This window comes from Euleptes europaea, chromosome 2, assembly GCF_029931775.1.
Source record: "Euleptes europaea isolate rEulEur1 chromosome 2, rEulEur1.hap1, whole genome shotgun sequence".
NCBI lineage: Eukaryota > Metazoa > Chordata > Lepidosauria > Squamata > Sphaerodactylidae > Euleptes > Euleptes europaea.
In genome coordinates this window covers 102,129,962-102,149,960 of record NC_079313.1, presented here as the reverse complement: position 1 = coordinate 102,149,960, position 19,999 = coordinate 102,129,962, and the positions used below count along the sequence as shown (strand labels likewise).

At 44.2% G+C, this 19,999-nt stretch overlaps 1 protein-coding gene across 4 annotated transcripts in view; it reads right to left on the bottom strand.

Moving 5' to 3' along the window:
- The window catches only part of LGR6 (leucine rich repeat containing G protein-coupled receptor 6), a 154,462-nt gene that overhangs the window by 76,885 nt on the left and 57,578 nt on the right, over positions 1-19,999 (bottom strand). For all 4 annotated transcript variants that reach the window (XM_056844187.1, XM_056844189.1, XM_056844190.1 and 1 more), the window contains exon 3: positions 17,754-17,825. In XM_056844187.1, the coding sequence (XP_056700165.1) occupies positions 17,754-17,825 (72 nt within the window). The remainder of the gene's footprint in view (positions 1-17,753; positions 17,826-19,999) is intronic.

The window sequence follows — 19,999 nt, the reverse complement described above, 5'->3', positions numbered from 1 at the left end:
GGCAGAAATATAAAACTATTAGAATTTATAGCCCATGAAACAGTGGTATCATTTATGATTTCTGTGGATCGTTATGTTTTATGCACTTACCTGTTAACAATTCAGATACATGAAGGATTGGGGCTACTTAACACGGAACGAGAATGTGTCATATGTAATTGTGATTCTATGAAATGTCATGAAGCTCTGCTTTCATGTTGGAAGTCTTGGTCTCTTGGCATGAATGAGCTAGAGACATCAAAAAGTGAGGCTGTCACACCCAGAACTGAACAAAAATACCTATATCTTATACTCCAAGCATGCAATCTCATATTATGGTGCCCACATACTGTCTGCAACAAAACTAAAGGGCACCCAATGTCAAAATTAAGTGGTAGAGTCCTTCTGGGATCCCTCAAGCTGGAAACACATTTTTCTTAATGCTCCTTCATGTTAAGAATATACTTCACTTGTAGAAAGCTAGCACACGAGGGAGAAAAGGTCCAGGCTAACAATGTCCCCAGTATGCAAGTTTCCTACATGTTGGATGCTTTTTTAATGTAGGAAACATTCAGACTAGGTTTACCCAAGAATCTCTACACTGAGTTGCCCAAAAACTCTATATCTGAGATAATCTGCCTTGAAAGATGGTTGTTCGTACTACAGAAGTCTTTGTTCTCATGCAAGTTTTATCAGGTACTATTTATTTTATAGGCTATCAAATATATATAATATATTGTCTTCAAGATGGTGCATGCTCCATTGACTATTCTATCTCACTGATGGAATATTTTCATTTAGCATTAGTTTACTAAACTACTGTGTCAAATGCACAAGGTTCTTGTTTTAATGCAGAAAGGGAAGATGCTTTGATTTCTCACTATAAATTAGTTAATCTTTAAAGTGTCAAAAGACTTTGTTGTTTTTGCTGCATCAGGCTAATGGCTGGTTTTCTGGAACTTGTCACAAAGAGAAAAAACACTGCAGTTGCTATGACATCTTAATTTGAACCTTAATCTGGAGATAGAGGAATTCTGATATACGATAATATGAGAAGAACATTCCCAGAGCAGGACAAATCAGGCCTGAGTAAATCAGTTTGATTTATTCACCATTACACCGAGGAACTGTTTCCCATTTAGGGACTGTTGCTGTGCATGCTGGATTCATGATCGAATCACAGTTTTTGCAGATTCAGGACAAAATCCCAATAATTCCAGCCTTTACTTCAATAAATTTTTATAAAAAGTGGCTGGTTCCATGGAGACCATCAAACACAACTTTCCACATTTATCTTCCTGATAGTAAAACCCTGGGGCTAGCATCTCATGGGTCTGCACTACAGCTATTCATTTAGTTCCTTTTGCTTATCTCATATACAACTAGCTCATAAACTCTCTGTACAACAAAGCAGGGATATAGTCATAATAGTTATAAAAACATCTCTGTCCTTGGAATTACATTATGCAACTCAGTGAGACTAAAACATTGCTTACCTCAAGCAAAAACCCTACTCAATTATAAAGTTAAGCAACAATGTTTTTATTGCTTTGAATCTTTATAGTATGATGTGCAGTTTCATAGGATTATTTGTCTACCAATCCCCTTCATAGATGGGGTACATTTGAGAGTCTGGGACAAAGAAGTGGAAGATTCTATAAAGGGCAGAAGCCTTGGAGGAGGAAGAGGAGGAGGAGGAGGAAGAAGAGGAGGAGGGGGAGGAGGAAGAGGAAGAAAAGGAAGCAGAGGAGGAAGAAGAAGACTTCGTATCATAGAAGTAAAGTGTTTTTGCAAGCTCACAGAATTTAGATGACATTCACGTGCACACACATACACATTGGCCTTTACTTGACATCTGGAAAGCAAAGATAGCGCTTCTTTTTCTTTTATAATTACATAATCTGAATACACACTGGCTGGGCATTGTGTGAGCAGTCAGGGTGAACTCAGTACATCATAGGAAAAGGGAAAAAATAAATAAACTACCCTGTGTGGGGCCAAGCAGTTCATTGCTCTCTATGGAACAATGGCTCTAATCACAGGGTTTAGTGGACATGGTGCTGTTTACACTGGGAGTAGCCTGCCAGCCCCACTGCTTTTAGTAAACATTTGAGGCTAATGATAGTCATTTGCATTTACCCAAGTAAACACCAAAAGCACAACGTGGACAGATCTAGCCGCTAGGTTTCCCTGTGTTTTTTTTTCTTGAGTATAAAAACAATAGATGACAAAAACATAACTCCCTCTAAAAATACTAGTAAGGGAATTAATTCAGGAACCACCCTGATGGAAGAAAATAAACATAGCTGATATGTTATATGCAACAGTGCAATATATTATACAATGGTACAGAATGTTTATATACGTATGATATCCCACCTAGTTCCTGGAGTGGCTATATAATATATATTATATAATAGGTAAATGTGAAGGTAGGTCACATCCTGATGTTTACTAGGAAGACTATGTTTACAGGGTGGTTTGCCATTGCCTTCCCCAGTCGTCTACGCTTTACCCCCAGCAAGCTGGGTACTCATTTTACCAACCTTGGAAGGATGGAAGGCTGAGTCAACCTTGGCTGGCTACCCGAAACCGACTTCCATTGGGATCGAACTCAGGTCGTGAGCAGAGATTTTGACTGCACTACTGCAGCTTTACCACTTTGCACTTACGGGGCTCCCTATAGCATATAATAGAATGATTTAAAAGTATGAAATAAAATACCATTCAGCATAAAACATCAGAAATTATATTAAAACATATTATAATAAAACATAAGTAATTATATAACAAGAACAAACATCATCAAAATCAGGACTTTCTGTGGTTCTTTTGACTGCTGGTGGGAGAGATGTGCTGGGGGGGTGGAATGGGGTGAGAGATGATGCCACTATTCATAGTGTGTGGGGGACAGGAGACACTGTGGTAGGAGAAGAGCAGGGTAGGTAAGGGAAATAGACAACAGACAGACATCTGTGTGCTTTGGCCTTTCTGGCTCTTCTTCCACCCCAGGTAATGTTGGTAACCTTACAAACCTGCTCTGAGCCTGGCTTGCTGGGAATGATGGTGGGATATAAATATAGTAAATAAATAAATAAAATAAAATAACACACCAGGCTCTAAATTCCTGCTGTTCAGTGGATGAATTGATGACAGTTCCTTTGTCCTGAACAGATCAATATTTGCTTGGGTTTAGACTTACAGAGATACAAAAACTCTGTGGATCTATTAAAAAAGTGGGGGCTCACGAGGCTTATGAGAGGAATCCCACCCCCCCTGGCCTGCAGAGCCCAGGCTAGGGTTTCCAGGCCCCCCACTGGGGGCAGGGAATCCCCCACTTTGGGCCACTCCCCCCAGGCATCATCCAGTTGGCCAGAGAGGGTCTTTCCAGGCATAAAATGAGGCCTAGGCCTTGATGTCGTCAACACAGTGACATCTCTTCTGGACGTCACATCACATCGCCAATGACGAGGAAGACGCTCTGGTCTTTGGGCAAAACCCTATGGTAAAAACAGCTTCTACCATAGTTTTTGACCAAATACCAGAGCGTCTCCCTCATTGTTGGTGACATGATGGAATCACTTCCTGGCCCAGAGGCGCTCCCGGACTTTCCTGCTACCATGGCTTGGCCTAGACCAGCTCCTGGACTCCACCATCACTGGGCGTGGACCAGCTCCCTGACAATGACATGACCGGAGCAGCTCCCAGGCTCCACTGCTGCCGTGGCTGGGCCCAGTACAGCTCTCAGACTCTGACACTGCTGTGGGCCCAGAGCAGCTCTTGGACTCTGCCACCATGGCCAAGACCAGAGCATTTCTCTCACATGGCTGCGGCAGCCGGTCCCAAAGCACTTTCCAGGGCAACGGTAAGTGCATTGTGCGTGTGCAGGCAACACTATTTTGGGGGTATGTGAACCAATGTAATATTTTTAGGTCTCCCAAGTTTGCAGAACTATCTGGTTTACAACTTTGTGGCCCCAATGTGCACATTTAAGCATCCATAGATTAGGCTATGCTTGACTATTAGAATATAAGATGATCTGCCCCAGAACCAGATGGATCCAAATGGCTTTCTCATCACTCTAGGGATTTTCCTGTTGATATAGTTGGTGCTCCTGTCAATGCCCTGATTGACATCTGGAATGAGGAAATGACCCAGGTAATCGACACAGTCACTCCCAGGTGCCCTTTCTCAGGTGTTAGAGCCCAGATAGAGCCCAGACATCCCCTAGATTTACAGAGGGGCTGTGGGCAATGAAAAAAAAATAACAAAGGAGACTGCTAGGGAAACAGTGGAAGAAGACTTGGGACTAATCTGATAAGACAAAGGCTAAAGCTCATTTTAAAGCACAGCCCCTGGCAGTGATGGCGGCAAAGAAACCTTTCTTTTCTGCCACAGTTTCGTCTGCACAGTGTAGGCCAGTGGAACTGTTCTGAGCACTCAGAGGCCTGTTGGGATCTGGCCTGCAAGAGGAGTTAATCCGCTGTGACTGTTATGCTCAACACATTGCAGATAAAAGCTCTCTCATTCATACCAGCTTGGACTCTATATTAGCAGTTACAGGGTCAGGTGGTGCCAGGTGCCGACTTGTCCAGCTGTTTGGGATATTTTTTTTAGTTTATTCAGTCTGAGGATGTGGGCAGGTTCCTTGGAAGTTGGAGACCTACCACTTGCTTATATGACCTTTACCCTTCCTGGCTGTTTAAATCTGCTGGGGAGGCCTGACTGACTGGGTCAGAGAGGTCGTTCATGCCTCTTTGGGAGAGGTGGTCATTGGACAGCCTCAAAAACAAGCTGTGGTACGTTCACTACTACAGAAGTCTACCCTGTACCCTGGAGATTTCAATAACGACTGGGGTCTCAAATGTTCCATTGTTGAGCAAGGTGATTGAATGGGTGGTGACTGGATAACTTTAAGCATGTATGGATGAAGAAGATTATTTGGATTCTTTCCAATCTGGTTTCATGCCTGGTTATGAAACTGAAACAGCCTTGCTCACCCTGTGCCAGTGGCGGATCTACTATGAAACTAATGAAGCTTAAGCTTCAGGGCCCCTAATCCTGGAGGGGCCCTGAAGCAACTTTTTTTTAATAAGTGAATTTTTCAACAAAATCAATGGAGTTTTTTTAAAGTGTTTATTAAAATAAGACTATTTTAGTGATAGAATCATAAGCCAATGGGTTGAAATTCTTAATATTGACCTTACAATATGTTCTAATACCCATATGGCCTCAAAATGTCCCCATAATTGGTCAAATTTCAAAATTTTCTCCGGGGCTGAGCTCACCAGAATCTATTCATAGTCTACATTTTGGCAGCTGGATCCTCGAATCCTTCATTGGTGCACGGCTTAATAGTTCTACAGCTCAGCCCTTAGGCTAGAGCCAATCAGAACCATAAAATGACATCTGAATTCTCAATTCAGACTGCACTCGTCTCGCTTGTGCATTTTAACACCAAAACTCAGATTTTCACCTCTTTATCCTAACGAGCCCCCTCTGATGACCTTCTACCTCTCGATTAGAGAATAAACCAATACATCTGCCAAAGAACCCCCCCACTGAAGAAGATAACAGTGGTTACCCAGACCTCGTTGCTGGTGGGAAGGGGCTCACTGTATGGCCCATTTTCAAGGACTCCACCCCACCACCCTGTTCTCTGCCATTTGGGCCGCAAGGTCCTTGCAAGGGCAGCAAGGCCCTTTGGACCTTGTTGGATGTTGCCCTATTGTTGTTGTTTGCAAAGGGGCCCCCATAACAGTTCAAGCTTCAGGGTCCCAAAAATGTAGGTCCGCCACTGCCCTGTGCTAGAAGATAGACACAGGGAGTGTGACTATGCTGATTCTCTTGGATGTCTCAGCAGCTTTTGATACCCTTGGTCATGGTACCCCTCTGGACCACCTTTTCAGGCTGGGACTGGGAGGCGCTGTTTTGCACTGGTTCTGGTCTTATGTGGAGATTTCAGAAGGTGGTGCTGGGGGGCTGCTGCTCAGCCCCTTGGCCTTTGGCCTGTGGGATCCTGCAAGGTTCCATCTTGTCACCTACGCTTTTCAACATCTACATGAAACCACTGAGTGAGGCCATCTGGAGATTTGGACTGGGTTGTCCCCAGCGTGTGGATGACACTCAGTCCTATCTAACAATAATATTAGTAGCTAAGCCACACCAAACCTATGAACAGAGTACAGAGTACGTGGCTTCAGGGCAATAGATCAAAAACTATTCACATCATTACAGCAATTTATTAAGGCATATTAGTACCAAACTGCAAGATAGTAAACAAAGATGTACATCTGAATTCAAAAGTCCTCCTCCGTAGCAATGACTTATCAGATGCAATAAATCTCCACAATCCTTTCAGTGAAGGAGAACCATTGGGCAGTAACCAATTAAATCTGGTGGACTGTGATATATGTACATCTTTGTTTACCATCTTGCATTTTGATACTAATATGGCTTAATAAATTGCTGTAATTATGTAAATAGTTTTTGATCTATTACTCAGCTCCTATCTCTCACTCCTGGCTGATCGCAGGGAGGCTGTAGAAACCCCAAACCTCCGCCTGGAGGCAGTTTTGGAGTGGATATGGGCTAATAAACTGAAGCTTAATCCTGACAAGGTAGAATGAGTGGAAAGTCTACTTCAGCTACTTCATGTGCCTCAGAGGCTACAAGGAAATCTGGATCTCAAAAAGGCCCCACCCACAAACTCAGCCATTGGCCTCCTGAGCTATAAAGCCCCAGGGATGCTAGGGAGTCCTTCGCTGATTACGGTCCTCACTGCTGCTCCTGGTGCTCTGTTTTGGCTGCTCTCCTGCTTACTCATCCTTGCTTATGACTTTGATTTCTGTGGATCAGTGGCCTGACCTGGATAGCCCCAGGCTAGCCTGATCTCTCAGATCTTAGAAGCTAAGCAGGGGTGGCTTTGGTGAGTATTTGGATTGGCGCTCTTCAGGGGACACCAGGGTCATGATGCAGAGGCAGGCAACAGTAAACCACCTCTGAATGTCTCTTGCCTTGGAAATCCTATGGGATCGCCATAATTCAGCTGTGACTTGACAGCACACAAAAAAATGGTTCAGCAAAGTCTCAGCTTCTTAACACATGGTAGCTGACTTTTGACTCTCTCTCTCTCTTTCCCCCTGTACTTAGACCGAGGTCTGGAACAATAAAACCATAAAACTTAAATAAGACCCATCTCTAAAAACACCTTCCTTCGGCTCTTCTCTACAGCCTCCAAAAAACGAGCAACAAAATAAGTACGCTGAGGGTCAGAATCCTCTAAGAGGAACTGTACCTTTTCCTCCAAAGTTGCTCAAGAAAACACGGACCATTTGTTAAAACATGGTGTAATCCATTTTAGCCTAAGGTGGTACACGTAAGGACAATGCAAAAGGATATGTACCAAGGAGTCCACTGACTGAAGAGGGCAAGGACACAGATGGTCTGACTTTTGACTTTCTCTCCAGCTTTGACTCCCAGCTCTCAGTCTGATCCCCTGCTGGCTTCTGACATTCTGGCTGCGACCTTTAGAGTCCCCCTTCACCCTGCTGTGGTTTCAGATTCACTGTCCTAGGCTCTGCCTAGCTGCCGCCCAAGACCCTGGCTAATTGATAGAACACATGATAGAATCAGAAACATGTGGAAGGAAATCAAACTCTTTGCCAGGTAACTGGTTTGACAGCCATAATAATAAGGAATAACTGCAATGTCATATGCTGGTAGCATGGGGGGAAATCATTGGTGGTGGTATCTTTCCTTTATCTTAGCAAACAGAGAAGAATCCTGGATCTGTTAGATTTTCAGAGTTTTTGAGAGCCAAAGCTCCTTTTGTCAGATATGAATCATGGATCTGTGTCAAAAAGAACCTCAGAGGGCTATGGTTGGTACATAAAACACCTGTCACAGACTAGTTGTTGGCAACATTAAGAGAGTTCTCAACTGTGACACACTCATTTGATGCCACTTGCAGGTATTCTCTGATGCCACAGCAGATCTCTGCAATCAGAAGCAACAGAGTCATAGAATTATAGAGTTGGAAAGGGCCATACAGGCCATCTAGTCCAATCCCCTGCTTAATGCAGGATCAGCCTAGAGCATCCCTGACAAGTGCTTGTCTAGCCTCTGCTTAAAGACTGCCAGTGAGGGGGAGCTCACCACCTCCCTAGGTAGCTGATTCCACTGCTGAACAACTCTTACTGTAAATTTCCCCCCCCCTAATATCCAGCTGGTACTTTCCAGCTCGCAATTTAAACCCATTGTTGCAAGTCCTGTGCTCTGCGGCCAACAGGAACAGCTCCCTGCCCTCCTCTAACTGACAGCCCTTCAAACACTGCAATCAACCTCCTCTTCTGCAGACTAAACATTCCCAACTCCCTCATAGGGCTTGGTCTCCAGGTCCCTGATCGCTCCTTGTCGCTCTCCTCTGCACCCACTCCATTCTGTCCACATCCCTTTTGAAGAGAGGCATCCAGAACTGCACAATACTCCAGGGGCAGTCTCTGCTGTATGCCACAGACAGAGATAAAGCTCACAGAGGGGCCAGGCAATGTTAGATCAGGCAGCTTGGTGAGTTTTGGGAGAATTTAAAAGTGGACTTTTGAAGTCCCTGAAGAACTTTTTCTAAATTAAAGCACATTAAATATTCCCATGATTTTTCAAATGACACCAAGTTGGCAAAAAAAGGTAGGTTGCTAAAGATGCTATTTCTGCTGGGCTTTTCCCTGCTGGGCTTTACCCTGTGATGATGTTGAGAAAGTGGGAAGAGTGGGGGAAGCCCTTCCACTGTTGATTCCAGTATGGGCAGTCTGGAAGAAAAAGGCACGTTTTTCCTTCTCTCAACAGACCAGCAGGGCTATTATTACATGATACAAGTGGAGATCCACAAGAAACTTGCGGGAGCAGCTATCCCATTCCCTCACCTTAGTTTCCTATTCCCCTTTGTCTCCTATTCCCCCTTTGTTTCTTATTCCCCTGGAGTTCCCAGCTCCAGGTTGGGAAATTCCTGGCGATTTGGGGGTGGAGCCTTGTGAGGGTGAGGCCTGAGGATAGAAGCAACCTCAGCAGGGTATAATACCATAATACCCCCCAAAGCAGCCAAAGCAGCCATTTTCTTCAGGGGAACTGATCTCTGTCATCTGGAGATGGTTGTAATTCCGGGTAAGCCCTCACATGGAGATTGGCAACCCTAGTTCTCCTGGAGGAAATGGCTGCTTTGGAGGGTGGAGTATATGCCTGTGAGGCTCCTCCGCTCCTCAAACCCCACCCTCCACAGGCTCAGCCCCTCAAATCTCCAGGAATTTCCCAACCTCGCCTTGGCAACCCTATCTCCTTCCCACCCAACAGCTAACCTGCCATTATCTGCCCCTTTATCTTAAGTTTTCCATCACCTCTCCCTCTGCAGCCTCTACCTTGGAAAACTACAGTCTTTCTCCACAGTGGGGACCCAAGCAGCTCATATTAGTCTCCTTTTTATCTGCACAACAACCCTGTGAGGTAGGTTAAGCTGAAAGTATGTGACTGGTCCAAAATCACCCAGTGAGCTTCCACAGCAAGGTGGGGATTTGAACCTGGGTTTCGTAGACCCTACTGTGAAGTTCTAACCACCACACCATAGAAGCTCGCCTCTAACCACCACTTTCATAGAGTGGCTGCTGCAAGCAACCAAGCCTAATTGTGTCATGCAAGTCAGGTGGTATCAAGTCATCCAGCGGTTGCTGCCCAGCCTAGAGTTGCCAACCTCTAGGTGGGACGATAGCAAGATGTGCACTGAGATAATGCTGTGGAAAAATCCTATGTACGAAATTTACTTTCAGTACACAGCCACTAATAAAATTAATGACACTATGGGTGTTATTGCAATATTCTATTATGCCCTTAACTTTACAACGTAAAATAAACCATCACAGTGGATAGTAATACAATTACTCAAATGCACAAACGGAACTAAACATTGCATGAATAGTCCATGTATCTGAGTCCATATGGTAGACGTTTAGATGAAAAACAACATCCAATCACTTGTCAATACTGTGGTAACTTCTTAGAACACCAGGGGAAATGATTTTGACTTAGGGGCAGTATGAGCTCTTCGTGCCAAGATGCACTTAATCCCGTGGTCAGCTGGTGGTTGCTGGACAATCCCGTGCTGTAATTGGGAATCCTGCTGCTGTGTGTAACTAACACAAACATGCTGCTGGAAAAAAGCTATGCGTTTACACTGCTGGAAAAAGCTTGCGTTTCAAACACATAGAACACTGCTGGAAAAAGCTATGTGTTCTATGCACATAGAACGTGGTGACAAGACCCCGGTTTCATCTTGTTTCGCATTGTAATTACGTTGGCTTGAAAATACGTTGGCTTCTTCAGACTTTATATTCTAATATCCGACTGCAATTTTGCAGTTCATGAGAATGACATCGTAGTCCCTCATGAACTGCAAAATTGCAGTTGGATGTTGGCTTCTTCAGACTTTATATTCTAACATCTTCATGCAATGTTTAGTTCTGTTTGTGCATTTGAGTAAATTTCCTACATAGGATTTTTCCACAACCTCTAGGTGGGACCTGGAGATCCCCCCAAATTGCAACTGAACTCCAGACAACAGAGATATGTCCCCCTGGACAAAATGGCTGCTTTGGAGGGTGGACTCTGGCATTATATCCAGCTGAGGCCTCTCCCCTCCCCAAACCTTGCCCTCTTCAGACTTCATCACAAAATCTCCAGGAATTTCCCAACCTAGAGCTGGCTACCCTAGCCCCAGGCCTGGCCCCAATGAGTCCCCCCTCAAAGTCCAGCATAGGCTTGGAAAGGACCCTGCCCCCTCCCTCTGCCTTTTACTCACAGAAACTGAAGCCTGGAATCTGTGGTTGCTTAGCAACAGCCACTGAGGGAATCCGTTGCTTAAAGCTACAGGTGCTCCTTTTATCATTTTGGTTTTTTTTTAACCCTCCAAAGTATTTTTTTTTAAAAGATTTTACATTTTTCTGCAAACCTGGGGCCCTTTTCAGAGTTGTAGAAAGATCTGTCTTGCCTGTTCACAGCTCCAGTCACCGGATTTAAGCATCCAAAGATTTGGCCAGCTTTCCTATTAGAATATAAAATACTTTGTTTTGATGAGGTTTTAAACACCTCTTTCGTTTTACTCTTAGCCATCCTGCTGCAGGCAGCGATACAAGCCAAGGAGCTCTCATTGAGGCTGAAACTGAAACACAATCTATGCCTACCTGTTGACACTGGCTACATCAGGAGTTCCCCCATAGAATTTTTTCCATGGCAGGACACTCAATTTGGAGAGTCTGCTGTAACCAAGAATGAAAGGAAAGCCCTGTAGGTTCTTGGCTGCACCCCATAAATGTCAGCATTGCTGCAACATGAAGGTTTCCATAAAGGAAGAAACTGCAAACAGCTGTGGACTTTTTGCTCCAGAGGTCTCTTCAAAGGTAGCTCTTTGCTAGAGACGAAAACAGCTTCTCATTCTTTAGACAGGATTTTGGAGCTGCTCTGCTTCCCAGTTTAGCAGGTCCCTGGATAAGGGGCCTGAGTTGATTAGACAGAAAAGGTTGCTTCAGATGTGGGGCCTGTGTGGGAAAGCATTCCTGTGATTAACTGAATAACTGGGGATTTTTAAATATCTCGCATTTAACATTCCTGGGCTCCACTTTCTTCCCTGGCAAACCATAGAGTAACTCTTCTATCTTACCAGATACTAAGCTCATCTCTTCGTAACAAACAGTGACTTTAGTGTCCGTTATACAAGTACAGCATCTAGCACGAAGTATGCTCCTGAAATACACTTTTTAGAACATGTGTTCTTGTTTGTGTGTAACAGAGGTGGGGCAGGACTCTGGAGCTGATCTACTTTGCCCTGAGAATGCTTCAGTATATTCATTCACTTGCTTTGGTTTTAATGACTGAGCAAGATGAAAGGGAGAGAAGTATATAGATCAAGGGCTGCTTGCCCGCCACTCCAGGGAGGGATTTAAAGACACAGCATCAATTCAAATGCCTTCCCGTGCCTTCTGGGGAAAGCTATTCATTTAATCAGAGGAATGCTTTCCCACACGGCCTCCACATCTAAGCAGCCTCACCCACATAATTGACTGACACTTCATGAATCCTATCTCCATGGCTCCTTGCGTGCTCAGTCTAATAAAAACATTCTCATCCTATGCCCAGAGATGCTGCACCTCTCTAATTCAGCCATGCTGCCTGAACCATGTTCTCTGCTCCATCCTGGTGACAATCAGATTTATAGAAACTTATGTCTAGATCCACCACCACTGTTATTATAGTTTTGTCTTTATAATTTTTTTCTTTGTTTTTTCTGGGATTTTTTTTGAAGGAAACAAAAAGAGAAAAAATAAACAGAGATAGTGCTGCAACTCCATTGTTATCAAACCATTCACACATGAAGAATTATCAGCCATTGCTTATCTAGTGGGCTCTTGTTGTGCCAATTTTTCTCTGTTTATTTCCACTTAAACACTGTGGATTCTTCAGACTTTAAATTTCACAGGAAAATTTAAATTAATACATAGCCAGGTTGCACAGGGGACATAGGCCTCTTCACATGACCAAATCGGCATGTTGAGAATGCGGGGATAAATGGATTTGCTGATATGACACGGAGTACAATCCTAAACAGAGATACACCCTTCTAAGTCCATCTAAGGCAATGGACTTAGAAGAATGTAATTCTGCTTAGGACAGCACTGACAATGAATGAATGATGAGAATGTGACAAATCAACCACTCTAAGCACTTTGCCACATATTGAGCTCCCCATGGGTACAGTCAACTCAATATCATTACAGTTGGCACTCTGTGTGAACATGCCACTCTTAAAGTTAATGAAAAGAGACAGTGGGTACAAAGGATCATACTCAAGTCATTGGGCCACTTGAATTTAGATCTCAGGGAGTCTCTAACGGCAGATGCTTCCATAAAGTGTGGCAACTGTTATAGAATTCTTGCAAAAAAAAATACTTGTTATTCAAACTTTCACAGACAGTGACCGATGCCTAGTTAATCTTCTGGAAGGTTATACATTGTAAGGGCGAGAACAGGCATACTCCTTCCAGGAGAAGGTGTGAGTTTTTGTGCTGTGGGGCAGGCTCTCCCTGCCCTTGCTCCTCTGCTGACACACGTTCCCATTTCCGTACTCTAGCATGGCTTTTCACCACTTCCCCAAACTTCAAAAAGGCATTTTTGTTTTTTCCTCTCAGCTGCCTGGCATGCTAAACATTGAACACATGAACCTGCCTTATACTGAATCAGACCCTTGGTCCATCAAAGTCAGTATTGTCTACTCAGACTGGCAGCGTATCTCCAGGGTCTCAGGCAGAGGTCTTTCACATAACCTACCTACCTAGTCCCTTTAACTGGAGATGCCGGGGACTGAACCTGGGACCTTCTGCCTACCAAGCAGATGCTCTACCTCTGAGCCAAAGCCCCTCCCGAAACATTCATTTTGTACCCTTTTTAAAGAGCCACTCCAGCTTTAAAAAAATTGAAATATTGCACTGGGCAATGGGGAACATAAAGTGATATGATTGGCACAAGGGAAGTAGAAGAAGACAAAGTTGGTTTTTATATCCCGCTTTTCTATAATAAAAGGAGTCTCAAAGCAGCTTATAATCACCTTCCTTCCCCCTCCCCACAACAGGACCTTGTGAGGTAGGTGGGGCTGAGAGAATTCTGAGAGAACTGTGACTAGCCCAAGGTCACCCAGCAGGCTTCATGTGGAGGAGTGGGGAAACCAAGCCAGTTCACCAGATTAGAGTCCACTGCACATATGGGGGAGCAGGGAATCAAACCTGGTTCTCCAGATTAGAGTCTGCTGTTCTTAACTACTTCACCACACTGGCTCTCCAGTGCATGAGTAGCCAGTGAGCATGCTGAGCAGCCACCTTGTCCTGGAATACAAAAATCTCCTTGCTCCTTAGCTTAGTTCATTTCTGAAGCTTCTAGGTCTGTCCAAAAAGGAGTAAATTTATATTACCTAGTGGTGCAGACTTATCAAATTTAGCAACCACGATCAATATTACATCAATTAACAACTATATTGTATTGTCAATAGTCTCCCTAATGAAAATCAGTTCTGACACGTTTGAAAATACTAAGTTATCAGTTGCCTACAACCCACAAATGTATCCGGATATCAGTTTCTTTGACCCAAAAGGTCTGTCTCTGAAGATCAAGTGTGGTTGCAGTGGGCTGTGGTATCTCAGTGTCAAGAAGATATATTGTGCACATGCTTAAATATGGTTATTTATTATTGGCATTACTTACAAAGTTTAATTTGTATTAAGAGGCAATCTTTGAGTCTATTTCCAGTCCTGAAATGAGTTTTTAAATATTTGAAGCAATCACAGAGAAAAAAGCATCTAAATGCACAAGAGTGCCTTTGCCAGGGCACCAAATTACTGCAGCTTTTCCTGGCATAACGTTAAAGAGCTGGACTTCTAGAGAAGATGGCTATAAATTCCAGTGGCGTAGCAGGGTAAATCTGCCGTAACCAAAAGAAAAAGGAGTCTTGTAAAGACTAGCAGACGTCATGGGCTAGAATCTGCTTCATTACCTACTGATGACACAGCTCCTAGTTAGGCTGGAGCCCTTGCTTCTCTTTGCTAAAAGAAAGCCCATGTTTCAAGACTGAACTCTAATATCCAAAACAGGTTCTATGTCGGTGCCTTATGACATCTGCTGGCTCAAATTAAGCCCTACATATAGTTTAATGCCTGAGCAACAGGTGGAGGAAACACATTCAACGGCTCACGACAAGACTACCAAAGGAGAATTGAGCTAGAAGTTGTGCCCTGTTAGAGGTGGAACAGATCAGGAGAGAAGGTCTGGGAAGACTGTTTTATCCTTCTCTGCATCTGAGAGTTATGCTTAATTTGCATTCCTTGCCTGGGTTGCTTGGGTTTGATGAAAGCAGGAGTCTTCCCGCAACCCCTGTGCGTTGCCTTTTCAAGCCTCGTTCCAACAAGTCTCAAGAAAGATTAGCCTCTGTGCCCTACGGCCTCCTCAGCACGTGCACCCCCCCGCTTCTCTGTTGCTGTAGCTCCAATAAATAGCGAAACAAGCAAAAGGTTGCGGCAAGTGTTCCCACAGAAACAAGAAAGATGCAAAACTCTAGGAGAATGGAAGCCATGCCTTCCAACAAGCTCACTCAGACAGCTCCCACTGGGCCATTACACCAAGCCTTTCTCTAGATTTTTAGCAGGAGACACTAAAAGAAGTTCATAAGTGGATCTGCAAGCCTCAAACTCCCCTGCAAATAGGATCAGTCTTACCATGAAGCTGTGTGAAGCAGTTTGCTTCAGGCAGCAGATTTCAGGCGAGGGTGCTACATTCCACCTTTTATCTCTTTTTGAAAACACGTTCCAGTTTTCCAGAACAGGGCACAGTTTTTTTTCCCCTTCAAATGCAAAACCATCTAACTCTAGGGTCACCAACCTACAGGTAGTAGCTGGAGATCTCCCGCTATTACAACTCATCTCCAGCCGATAAGAGATCAGTTCACCTGGAGAAAATGGCTGCTATGGCAATTAGAAGTCCCTCCCCTCCCCAAACCCCACCCTCCTCAGGCTCCACTCCCCAAATCTCCAGGTATTTCCCAACCTGGAGCTGGCAACCCTATCTATTGCTCTTAACATGCCTGTTAATATGGCAAGGAGCTATAGTACAAATATAAAGTTTTAGGGGAGGCTTATAGTTAAGTGTTTACTGTTTTGTTCTTAGAGGTAAGATCCCTCCTCTTTCTTTCTCCTTACATCTTAAGGTGAGGTGCACTGGATGTTGTTATATAAATCTCCCTTCCCCTGAAGTCATCACAGCTCCTGTGTGCTGTTTGATTTTAGCCTCAAGAAAAGATTGTGAGAATTCTTCACCCGATTGCCCTGAATCTTTTGCTACTGCTGTCATTACCTGGAGGAGGTGCTGTTTAAGTTTCAGTGAAGCCTGTATGCTTCCTACATTTTCAGTTCATTCACTGGGAAATGCTCCAATATAAACTGATAAAAAGAGGCTTTCAAAGGCCATGAGTTCCCAAAGCATACAGTTGCCCTTGTTGAAACAGGGTGGGTTTGCTGTGGTTTTCTTGGTTTCTTTGATTTAGTGCCTAATGCAGAGTATGGATAAAGCAGCGACTCATCTCTAAACCTGGGGATTTAGGGCAGGATTCTTTAGAAGGCCCAGTAAACAGTGCAGCACTCTCTAATCCCAGGAGCAGGTTACTACCTGTTTGCTTCATATAAACTTTGCCGGCTATGGCAATTTCACATTGTGGTTGGTTCCAAGCATGCCCTCGGGGCTGAAATGTTTATTGCAGGAGAAAAGGGATTGTAAAGTATCTCCTTGGAAAGAGCGAAGATGAAGAAGAGAGCACCTAAATAGATGCCATACTGGACTGGAATGCCTGCCAGAACCAGTTTTATTATTGCTGGAGTTCCTGTGGGGCATCTGGTGCAAACGCATAAACAAACAAAAATAAGTTTTAAAAATTAATCTTGCTATCTGCCAATCTATTTGCTATGAGGATAACCACAGGGTGGTCAGAGGAAGAATTCTCCAGGGCAGTTAACCAGTACTTGAAATGTTTACTATATCGTCCTCAGTTCAAGGCAAGTACCAGAGATGGAGTCATATGGGGGAAAGACAGAGGAGAGAAAGAGAAAACAGGGTGCTGTAAGCCCTCACCTGGGTGGCCCAGGCTAGCCTGATCTCGTCAGATCTCACAAGCTAAGCAGGGTCAGCCCTGGTTAGTATTTGGATGGGAGACCACCAAGGAATACCAGGGTTGCTGTGCAGAGGAAGGCACTGGCAAACCACCTCTGTTAGTCTCTTGCCATGAAAACCCCCCAAAAGGTGTCGCCATAAGTAGGCTGTGACTTGATGGCACTTTACACACACACATAAGACCAATGCCACTGTATTGCTTTTGAAGTAATACTGACTAGCAATTACACAACTAGGAACTACACACCAACACCTATCCAGCCAAGAACATCACATGCCCCCTTTCCACTGTCTTCTACCCATGCACCCCACTACTGTAAGTCCATGAAAGTCAGGAGTCATTATCCTTCACTCAACTGAACTGGAATCAGAATTCAAAACTGTGTGAAGGCTATTCCTTTGCATTTGCACAAGTAGATCCCAGTATCCACGCTCTCTTACAGCTGCTCCAGTGGCCATTCTCCCTTACAGCTGGTATCTAGATGGGTTTCACTTTCTCATCTACCTAGCAAAGGCTTCACCACTGGATAAGACTTAAGTGAAATCTTGAAGAAATATATTGGACAAAGTAGGCATGAATTGCCCGAGTTCTCTGGAGAGACAGCATATAAATTTTCTGAATACATTCAAATTCTGAACTAATCAGCAAAGTATTGTTCAAGTACTGGGTGAAACTAGCCACACTGGAAACCATATAATTCCAGTGGTAATTCAGGATTTGGGGTTTATTTAACTGCCATGAACATTCCTCATTGCTGTTTGGATAGGAATTTTTTAATACCATGACTTGGAAAAGTGGCAGCTGTATGAGTTTCTCATAGTAGGAATATATAAAAATAGTCCATGTTTATTACTGTCTGTTCAGTCAGTCCTGACATAGGCTGATAGCAATTGAGGTAAAATCATGTAAATCAAATGACAAAAACACTTGAAGACCTTTGAATAAGGAAAACACGATGGAATCAAATACTGATTTCACATAATAATTATAATAGCATAATACCAGCATACTGAAAAAAATTGTAACTTACAGAATCTTTAAATTGTAGAGGCCAGAAAATGCTTCTCCTGGGATCTTAGAGAGCTGATTTCCAGACAGGCGCCTGTAATAACAGAAGAGGCAATAACGGAGATGTTATATGTGCCACTGTGTTTTAAAAAAAGAAGTTGTACCGTATGTGAAAATCCAGCAGCGTCTTCTCTAACGAAATATAATGAAGACCTGGAGCAGAACTAGGGTTGCCAGGTCCCTCTTCGCCATAGGTGGAATGTTTTTGGGGCGGAGCCTAAGAGGGGTGGTATTTGGAGAGGGGAGGGACTTCAATGCTATAGAGTCCAATTTGCAAAGCAGGCATTTTCTCCTTCGGGTATTCTGGTCCCAAGCCATACAGGGCTTTAAAAGTAGGGTTGCCAGCTCCAGGTTAGGAAATACCTGGAGATTTTGGGGGTGGAGCCTGAGGAGTGTGGGGTTTGGGAAGATCACTTTCCAAGGCACCTGTTTTCTCCAGGTGAACTGATCTCTGTCACCTGTAGATCAATCATAATCCCAGGAGATCTCTAGCTACCACCTGGGGGTTGGGAAGCCTATTTTAAAATCAACACCAGTCACCAGCACTTTGAATTGTGCCCAGAAACAGATTGGGTGCAAGTGTAGACTGGCCAAGACTAGGATTACCAACTGCCAGGTGGGTCCTGGAATCTCCCAGAATTACAACCAATCTCCAGACTACAGGGATCAGTTCCACTGAATAAAATGGCTGCTTTAGTGGGTGGACTCTATGACATTATACCCCACTGAGGTTCCTCCTCTTCCCAAAGTAGGGTTGCCAAGTACCCCCTGGCAATTGGCAGGGAGTGGATGCGTGGTTGAGATTTACTGTATCAAAAGGAGCCCTGTACTTATGTCACAAAAACTCTATGGTAGAAGATGCCACAGAGTCCAATTGCCAAAGCTGCCATTTTCTCCAGGTGAACTGATCTCTATTGGCTGGAGATCAGTTGTAATAGCAGGAGATCTCCAGCTAGTACCTGGAGGTTGGCAACCCTACTGATTGGCCATCTTGTGGATCCAACATAGCTATAAAACATTTATCCTCCTTGCACTCTTTTTGAAACATGTTTTTCTTTCCAAAGCAGTATTATGTGTGTGTGTGTTTGTGGGGAGGAGACAATATAGTGGCAGACTTTGCATGCAGAAGGCCTTGGGTTCAATCTCTAGTGTTTTCACATAAAAGAACTGAGGGGTAGTAAAACCTCACCCTCTGCCTTAGGTCTTGCACCAACCTTGTTGAACCTGAGGGCACCACAACAATTTGGCTGTTGCGGGGCTCAGTCCAATCACAAGTGTTTGGAGGTTTAGGGTTGGCAACCTCCAGGCGGCAGCTGGAGATCTCCCACTATTACAATTGATCTCCAGATGACTAAGGTCAATTCTTCTGGAGAAAAGGGTGGACTCTATGGCATTAGGAGCCCCGTGGTGCAGAGTGTTAAGCTGCAGTACTGCAGTCAAAAGCTCTGCTCATGACCTGAGTTCGATCCCGACGGAAGTCGGTTTCAGGTAGCCGGCTCAAGGTTGACTCAGCCTTCCATCCTTCCGAGGTCGGTAAAATGAGTGCCCAGCTTGCTGGGGGTAAAGGGAAGATGACTGGGGAAGGCACTGGCAAACCACCCCGCAAACAAAGTCTGCCTTGGAAACGTCGGAATGTGACGTCACCCCATGGGTCAGGAATGGCCCGGTGCTTGCACAGGGGACCTTTATCTTTTTACCTATGGCATTACACCCTGCTATCCCTCCCCCAAACTCCGCCCTCTTCAGGTATTTAGCAACCAAGAGCTGGCAATCCTAGGGGTTCCAAGCCAACCATCTTCTATCATGGAGGCAGCTGTCCCCAAATGGGTGGACAAAAAGATGTGTGGCTTCAGTGGGGAAGAGGAAGTGAGTCAAATTGCCCTTCCTGCCTCTAGTGCCAGGAGAGCCTCTTCTGCAGACTGAAGAGGTCTATATGATCTAACCCCAGGATCCTAAACCTCAGGTTAATCCTAATTTAGCATCCTGGTTTCTGAGGAGGGGGTACTAATTTGCAGGAACTCTGGAGTGTAGGACTAACCCCCCACACTTATTTGCATGGGGTCCTTTCCTGATATCTTATTTCCTGTATGTGTATTTAACTGCTCATTACATTTTTGCCACAGAAATTTTTTCCGCATCAGACAGCAAATGGTGGCATGTCCTTGATTTGTTCTGTGATGTTGTTCCCGCACCAAAAATCCTATTGCT